The 9,370-nt window shown below is 49.9% G+C and overlaps 1 protein-coding gene across 1 annotated transcript; it reads right to left on the reverse strand.

The window, feature by feature from the left end:
* Positions 1-336: 336 nt before the first annotated feature.
* Positions 337-9,104, reverse strand: kiaa2013 (KIAA2013 ortholog). Its single transcript, XM_080015464.1, has 2 exons — positions 7,800-9,104; positions 337-1,479 (listed from the first exon to the last, which is right to left on the reverse strand). The coding sequence occupies exons 1-2, from the start codon at positions 8,806-8,808 to the stop codon at positions 620-622; spliced, it is 1,869 nt and encodes a 622-aa protein (XP_079871590.1). The 5' UTR covers positions 8,809-9,104; the 3' UTR covers positions 337-619.
* Positions 9,105-9,370: the final 266 nt, after the last annotated feature.

Genomic DNA, 9,370 nt, shown 5'->3' on the forward strand with positions numbered 1-9,370 from the left:
GGCGAAGAATAAAGTTGTTCTGTCCTAGCTTGGTTCCCTCTTGCAAGGTCTCTACTTTCCCTATCACAAGAGAGACTGCCCTTTCGCAGCAAGCATTTGATTTGGATCCATGCCCTGACAAACACCTTCAGCTAATCAGATTAACCAAACGTGTGACACTATCACAGCGCACCCCATATATCTATATCTGCACGCACGTGTGCACACACACACACACACACACACACACACACACACACACACACACACACACACACACACACACACACACACACACACACACACACACACACACACACACACACACACACACACACACACACAATCAGCTTCAAAAAAAGACAAAAGAGGGGAGAGGTGTACGTTCAAACGATACAAACCGAGGCGACTGGTGCAGAAATGGGGCGGGGGGTGGAAATGGAGGAGTACGGGGCGAGGTGATGGTCACACACCAAGGAAATACGCAGGAAATGGAGAAAAGCGACCATCGAAGAGGAAGAGAAAAGTCCTTGCCACCACATGTTAAGTCGAAACCAGAGGACTGAAGAAATATTTTTATGGTGCCCCCACCCTTTACACTTCACCTCGGTTTCCAGTTCAGAGAGTTCACTGGCCGTGTCTATACCTTGCTCCTGAAGAGGGGCTTGGCGCCTGGGCCGCAGTACTCGTTGTAGATGAGCTTGAAGAGGAAGAGGTGGAACAGAGTGATGAGCGAGGCTACGCTGAACCAGAAGAGGAAGGGCAGGCCCGGGTAGCGGTTGGCCATGTGCTCCTCGTGAGCCAGGATGGCCTTCAGGTGCAGAGTGTGACGCAGGTCCTGCAGGTGGCGCAGGTCGGTGGAGATGTACAGCAGCGGCGTGATCGGCTGGGTCACCATCACAGGGAATGTGTGCCCTTTGACCTCCGAGGTCAGCTCCACCGGCTCGTTGAGGCAGCCCGCCTCACACGCATACAGCTGCACGGGCTTCTCCTGCGGCTTGACCCACAAGTGGAGGAAGGGCTTGCCTTCAACATCCAGCAGCACGGCCAGGTTGATGAGGTCCTGGTTGTAGTGGATGCCTCGCAGCACGTAGCTGTTGTGCAGCACATCAGGGTCGGCCTGGAACTGCAGGTGGTTCTCGGTGAACTGGAGCCCACCAAAGCTGAGCGCCATGCCCTGCATGACACCATGCGCCCCGGCCGCCACCAGGACCTTGCAGCCTCTCTTTTGGAGGGTGAGGGTCCACAGGGTGACCAGCTGGAGGATCTGGCCAGTGCTACTGACGCGCTCAGGCCAAAGGTTCTCAGCATGCATGGTGGCGTGGCCGCTGAAGCAGTGGTCGGCGTAGTTGAGGCTCGACTCCAGCCGGGCACGGTCCTCGCCACCCAGCCGAAGGTCCAGCAAAGGCGCGGTGGAGGCAGAGAGGACATAGTACAGGGTGGTGTTTACCGTGTGGCTTGATGGGGTGTGGGAATCTGTGATCTTCCTCATCTCCACGCCTATGTGAGAATGGAGGAAACAACAATAAAAAAGAAAGAAAGAAAGAAAGAAAAGACAGTTGCCGTGGATCCTCCTCAAGGGCTCTTGTTAACAGTTTAGCAATACCAGCCCAGGTTCTGTGACAAGCAGCGACACAAAAAGCCAGTGACTTATTCTCCAGCTTTTACATTACACCCTGTTATACTGCCAAGAAGAGGCTTATCGAATCAAGGTTCATACAGTTGATCTAGTCAGAAGAACATTATGCAGAGATACGCGCCCTGATGTGCCTCTGCCTTTATTTTTTTTCTTTAACCTGTTGAACTTCTCAACCTGCAATGCAACTCTTTATTAATTCTTAAATCATCAAGAACTGCTACAATAATGTGGATGACCTGTAGGATGACTAGAGCACAGTTTTTTTGTTGTACAGAACCGCCACCAATCCCCCTCTTTGGTTAACTATTTTATCATGTTTGGGTCTATAAACAACTGATCACTACTCCAAGAAGGGGAGAATCACCACGGGTGAGACAAATAAACATAAAACCAAACTAAACATGTACACAGAAAAACATAAACATCAGACGAGAACGTGTATCGAAAAAACAGAGTGAATTAGGTCCAGGAAAACTGGAACTTCAATTGGGCAAGTGGCCTTTTCCTGTCATAGTTCTGGCAGTATATGAGGAAGAAAAGGAGAGTGATGCAACCAGGAGGGTGCTGGGGTGCGTTCAAAGCAGGTGCCGGTGGCCTGAGACCGCCTGTGTATGTGTGTGTCCCAACTGTGTCCACCGGTGTGTACAGAACTTATCCCAATTGGTTCTGGTGCATAAGGTCGTTACTATGTCATGGTATCTCCAAGCAGTCAAAAGGGCCCCGAAGCCGTATAGATACCCCACGGCTACAGGAAAGCCCGAGCACACCACCCTGCAGCCACAGAAGACCCCCCGGTCCCCAGAGCCGCGAGCCCCGAGGGCCCATCCACTTATTCGAGTGTGCCCAGCACAGGGCACCTGAATGTTAGCCCACCCCTGCCGACGCCAGTAGGCTGCCAGATATATGGGCCCTCCACCACCCCCAGCTCCCGCCGGAGAGAAGCCGCGCAGCGGGAGCAAAGGCCGACAGCCACCTCCCGCACCCCAACCCACACCTACAACAGCAAGTGACCCCCCAGGGGCCCCGGTGCTCCCCGCCGCCCCGCCAGGTCACAGCACAACAGAAACCACCAGGCGCAAGCCGCCAGGAGTCGAGCCCAACCAGCAGGGGGCCCAACCGGCAGGGGGCCCCAACCGGCAGGGTGCCCAACCGGCAGGGGGCAAATGGCCACCGCCTGGCCAGCCATGCCCCAACACCAACCCACTAGCGACCCGGCACCCCGGAAAACCCCAGAGCTCAACGTGTGTTGCTGGAAAATGCAGTTAAAATTGCGGGGTGTGGGGGTGGGAGTCCTCCAAGCAAGTCGAACCCGAATTACTCGCACCCCTCCTGCCCTGCAGACCCTGGTCTGATGGAGTGTTGTTCGGAGTATGATTTGTGTGCAAGTGTATGTGTTCCAGGGTAATATTAGTGGAATTAATTTTGGAAAGCACATCGGGGCAGGAGCGTGACAGGCAAGATGGCAGCAGCCCGCCACATCCCCAGCCACAGATGTGCCTCTCTATGCGCCCCTGTCTCCCTCTCCTGCTGCATTTTTCCCCATGGATGCTCGACCTTCTCCATGGGTGCTCTGGCCCTGAAGCATGGAATCTGCGCTGTGTGTGGCCGCTCGGGCAGGACAATGATTTTCAGCGAATGCAATCAGGGAACAGCTCTTCTCGAAAAAGAATACAAAAATCCCCTATATGGGATTATTTTGGTTTTAAACCGGACACGAGCAAGCTGAAGGATGTAACAAATGCAGGGTTAAAACATAGGGATTACAGGGATTTAGTATATAATTGATCTCTTTAGCAATCATTTATCTCTTTGAACAGTTTCTTTGCTTTACTCTATGACATACCAAAGGCATGCAGGTATGCATGAGAAAATTGCTTTTAATTTCATCACTTTTCAGGAGGAATGAAGCATTGTTTCAATGAGCTGTAAGGGTACCAACAAATTTGTCCGTGTGTGTGTGTGTGTGTATATATATATATATATATATATTATATATAAATATCAGAAATACTTTAATAATCCCATAATAACTCTACATACAACATATTTACATACAACATATAATAATTATTAAGAAACATATTTATATATAAATATATATATATATATAAACATATCTATATACACATGGTAAAGTGTAAAGTTTGAAGTTTGAGAGAGTTGAGTTTGAAGTTTGGAGATGGTGGTGTGTATGATGCTGCAGGCAGATGTTGGGTTTGCAGAGGGAGGTATGTACAGGACAACGATGATGACGTGCGGGATCTCTCTAGGCAGATAGTATGGACGGAGTGCAACAGCCAGCAGTTCAGGCTACAGAGCTGTTCTTTAATGGTGATGTGACCAGGATTACACCATCTGCTGTTAACTAGAACGGCAAGCCCCCCGCCTTTCCACTTACCGCTCTCGGTACAATCTCGGTCCGCCCGGACGGTGTGGAAGCCATCGACAGAGACGTTCTGGTCCGTAATGTCCCTGTGCAGCCATGTCTCAGTGAAACACATCAGACTGCACTCCCGGTACTCTGCATGGCTCCGCGTTAGCGCCGTTAGCTCGTCCATTTTGTTGCTAAGAGACCGTACGTTTCCCATAACAACAGAGGGAGACACGGCTTAAATCTCCTCCTCTCCATAAGCCCGTCCCGTCTCGACCCTCCACTCATCCCCAGACGTTGCTTCCCTCCTCTGCATCCCCGGTGTGTTTTCTTCCAGAGTTCAGATGGTATATCAGCTGGTCTGGCCACTATGCCGGCCGGCATTAGCGCGATCAGTTGTTCTCCGGAGTAAACAAAGGCAGCGGGTCCCGGTGGAAGTGGCATAATAAAAACAACACAAAAAAAACACGAAAACTTTCTAAAAAAAAACTTAGTTAGAGAGAGCAGGACTCCACAGAAATAGAGTGAAAAAAACAAGAACAAACAAAAGAGAATAAAAGGTAAGAAGGTTAAAAAGCAGATTCAAACGTTGCAGCAACGTACCAGGCAGCAAGCAGCTTTCGCGCAGGCGCACTTCATTGTGAAGTGCTGTGAAGTGAAGTTGTGAAGTGATTATATATATATATATATATATATATATATAGCTAGCATGGGGCCAAACTATCTCCAGAGGGAATTTTCGCACGTCGTCGTGATCGCAGCATCTGTCCCCCCCTCTGCTAATGCCGAAGCAGCCGCTGATGTCCTGCACTCAGCTGTAAGCAGGCTGCAGACGCAGCACCCACATGCCCCCCTTCTCATCTCTGGGGATTTTAATCATGCCTCTCCATCCTCCACTCTGCCCACTTTCTTCCAGTATGTGACATGCCACACCAGGGACAATAAAACACTGGACTTATTATATGCCAACACCAGGAGGCATATAATAAGGGAAGATCAGATCACAACCTGGTTCAGCTCCTGCCTGTGTTCAAACCTCTCGTGCTCAGGCAACCAGCTGTGACCCGCTCAGTGAAAAGGTGCTCTAAAGGGACTAAAGAGGCTCTGCAGGACTGCTTTCACTCTACTGTGTGGGAAGAACTCTGTGCTCCTCATGGAGAGGACATCAACGATCTCACTGACTGTATAATGGATTATATCAACTTCTGTGTGGAAAACACTGTATGCACCAGGACTGTATAGTGTTTTCCCAACAGCAAACCCTGGATTACTCCGGATATAAAGGCTCTTCTCAAGGAGAAGAAAAGGGCCTTTAAATCAGGTGACAAGGAGGAGCTGAATGTGGTACAGAAGCCGCTGCGGAGGAAGATCAGAGAGGGGAAGGACAATTACAGAAGAAAGATGGAGGACCAGTTGCAGCGAAAGAACACCAGAGGAGTCTGGAGGGGCCTCAAAACCATCTCGGGCCACAATGAACCAGACTCCCAGGCTGTGGGGGATCAGAGGTGGGTGAATGATCTGAACTTGTTTTTCAATAGATTTGATCAGTCACCTACCCCTCCCCGGGCCTATTCACCTCTGCTGCTACCTCCGTCGTCTGCACCCCAGGTGTTCTGCCCCACCCCCCTTCCTTCAATACTCAGCTTACTCAGCCCCCACTGCTTCGCCTACCAGAGACAAACCCCCCCATTCGCACCCTCCACTCAGCCCCCCTGCTCCAATCTGTCCCTCACTATGATCCAGGTGAGGGTCGAGCTCAGGAAGATGAAGGAGAGAAAGGCTGCAGGTCCGGACGGCATCAGCGCCAGGCTCCTGAAGACATGTTCAGACCAGCTCTGTGGGATAGTGGAGCACATCTTCAACATGAGCCTGAAGCTGGGGAGAGTACCAGAGCTGTGGAAGACATCCTGCGCAGTACTGGTGCCGAAATCCCCGCACCCCAAGGATCTCAGCAGCTACAGACCCTGGAGAAGCTGGTCCTTGTGCATCTCCGCCCCCTGGTGAGATCATCAATGGACTCGCTCCAGTTTGCCTATCAGCCTGGCATCGGGGTGGATGACGCCGTCATCTTCCTGCTACATCAAGCTCTCTCTCACCTGGAGAAGCCTGGGAGCACTGTGAGGGTCATGTTCATTGATTTCTCAAGTGCTTTCAACACCATTCAGCCTGTGCTTCTGAGGGACAAGCTGCAGCACACAGGAGTGGACCATCACCTGTCTTCCTTGATCCTGGACTACCTCACGGACCGGCCACAGTACGTGAGGTCTCAGAACTGAGAGTCTGACGTGGTCATCTGCAGCCCGGGGGCCACGCAAGGAACGGTCTTGGCACCTTTCCTCTTCACCCTCTACACTGCAGACTTCATGTACAACTCAATCAGCTGTCACCTGCAGAAGTTCTCTGATGATCTTGCAATCGTTGGCCTCATCACAGAGCAGGACGACAGGGAGTACAGAGAACTCAACATGGATTTTGTGGACTGGTACCAGCGGAACCACCTCCAGATCAACGCAGGGAAAACCAAAGAGCTGGTGGTGGATTTCCGCAGGTGCCGACACTCCCCCCCGACACCGGTGAACATCCAGGGAATGGATATTGACACAGTGGAATCGTACAAGTACTTAGGTGTTCACCTGAACAATAAACTGGACTGGACTAATCACACTCATGCACTTTATAAGAAGGGTCAGAGCAGACTCTATCTTCTTAGAAGACTTAGGTCCTTTGGAGTGCAGGGGGCTCTCCTGAGGACCTTCTTCAACAGTGTTGGCATCAGCCATCTTTTATGGAGTGGTCTGCTGGGGCAACAGTGTCACCACAGCTGACAGGAAGACTTGACAAACTGATCAAGAAGGCCAGCTCTGTCCTGGGGGGTCCCCTGGAGCCAGTGCAGGTGATGGGAGAAAGGAGGATGATGGCTAAGCTGTCATCCATGATGGAGAACGAATCCCACCCCATGCATAAGACTCTGACGACACTGGAGAGCTCCTTCAGCGATAGGCTGCTTCACCCAAAGTGTGGGAAGGAGCGCTATCGCAGGTCTTTCCTTCCTGCGGCTGTCAGACTGTATAACCAACAGCGCACCCAGTAGACCACACACCCACCCACAAAAAATCCAAAGTGCAAAAAAAAAAAAAAGTACAATCCCTGATGTGCAATCTGTCGAAATATGTGCAATACGCTTCATTACTTGGATTCCTATTTATGTTGTTTCTACTTAGGCATATAATTTCTAAATATTTAAATTGTTTACAGTGCTTACCCTGATTCTTACTTACTTTTAGTTACTAAAACTCTTTATATGCTCTATTTTCTGCTGTCACTTTATGCTGCTGTACTGTGAAAATTTCCCTGTTGTGGGACAAATAAAGGTTTATCACACACACACACACACACACACACACACACACACACACACACACACACACACACACACACACACACACACACACACACACAAAGCCTGCCGCCAAATATTTAATGAATCGTCAGTATTTGACTTAAAATTTGTTGAGGACAATCAAACCTACACAGCAGCAAGGGTGAGAAGATTTACTGAGCATACAACCCTGTGAGCGCTTAGGCAAGCCACATAACAAAAACAAATGTGATTTTTAAATATGATCCAACTCGATCTGTGCATTTAAGCACAGTGAGGAACTGCTGAAAAGTAAGTTTCTCAATAGTAAGTCATAAATGGTAGGAACCAACATTTAAAAAAAGGCCAGGTTTGACATTTACACCCTGTTTGCATTGCTAACAACATGTCTGAGCTCAGATGATGGAACTGATCCTTCCATGACAACTCACCAGAGATGAAGAGGTCCATCCAGGCCTGCTGGTGATCCAGAACCAGGTCCTCCAGGCTCGCCCTCAGCAATTCCCCAAGCTCCTTTTTGGCCCCATCTCGTAGCCTGGTGAAAGTCTCCTCCAATTTGGACGACTCGATGGGCTCCGAGGTCCACACCACTGACAGGACGTTCTCCGTGTACTCAGACTTGGCAGGCACCTGGATCCTGCCGTTCAGCTTCTTGGAGACGACCACCACCAGCACGATGTGGTTCTTTTGCACAAGAACCCTTCCGGACGAGAGTACAAACTCCTTGTCCTCCACTTTCTCCACGCTGGCGGAAAACTTACTCCCGAAGGACGGCGTCTCAGAGGAAACCTCCAGCGTGGTGCTCCTGTCTGACGGGTTATTGACGTGGATTCGCTGGAGGTAAACGTTGGGCCGGCTGCGGTGGACGATGAATTCTTCCCTGACGGTGACGCAGTCCCGGGCTGACTGCAGGGCGGGCGGCAAAACACAGCGAACCGACAAGACGGCCCCCTTGCGGAACCACAGCATCGTCGCCCGAGCCTCCGCTCGCTTTCCCGGAAGATTGACATTTAGAATCGGGGAGTATTCTGTCTGATGGGCCGGTGCCGAACCAGGCTGGGAAGATGAAGCTACCCATAGTTTGTTTGTGTCGATATCAACCAGAATATGGCCGTTTCCCGATACGAAAGGTTTGTCTACGGTCTCCTGAGGGGTGCTGTAGATACCCTCTCCTCTGTCCACTATAGACTTCCACCTGTGGATTTCGTTTTGTAGGCACTGCCCAGCTACCCCGCCGGATTTGACAGAACTACTGAAAAACCTCCATCCACGATCCGCGCCCAGATACCAGTAGAAAATGAGGAACAGCAGCAGTCCCATAAGGAGCCTCCTGGCCCAGCTACTGGACAGCAGGCCTGGCAAACCCTTTAATCTCTGCTGCAGCCACATCGTGTCGTAAAATATAGACTGAGACGGAAAATGGACGGAGAATTTGGACATTTACACTTCATTCAGCAAAACCAATCTTTCGCGCCGTGGAACGGCGTGGATCGCCCACTCATGTTCAGATTCTATGCTGCGGTGAAGTAAACTGGACAGTCTCAGCTCCCCGATTTAAGTTCTGACGTTAGCTAGCACAAACTTTCTCTGGTTCGTTTACATCGTGGCTCCGGTCACGCCATCCGCCACACGCATGAACGGGTCACTGGGTATTTACTGCTACCGGCAGTCGCATCTCACGTCTTTTTTGTAAATAAGTTGCGTCCTCGAAAAAAAACGTCTGTTTACAAACACCAATAGGCAAAGTCGTTCGACACTTCTGGTACCCAAAACAACTGCCGTAAAGTAGCTGAAAGGTGTAAATAGAAACCGGAAACGTCGCAGCTTCCTATTTTTACGACAACGGGATTTTTTTTTTAATAAAAACTTTATAAAGAAAAATATACCACAAACCACAGACAACAACACAACAACAACGACAATAATAATAATAATAATAATAATAATAATAATAATAATAATAATAATAATAATAAACGTATCATGTGATCATTGTGTAATA

The sequence above is a fragment of the Zeus faber genome (genome assembly GCF_960531495.2).
Source record: "Zeus faber genome assembly, chromosome: 15".
NCBI lineage: Eukaryota > Metazoa > Chordata > Actinopteri > Zeiformes > Zeidae > Zeus > Zeus faber.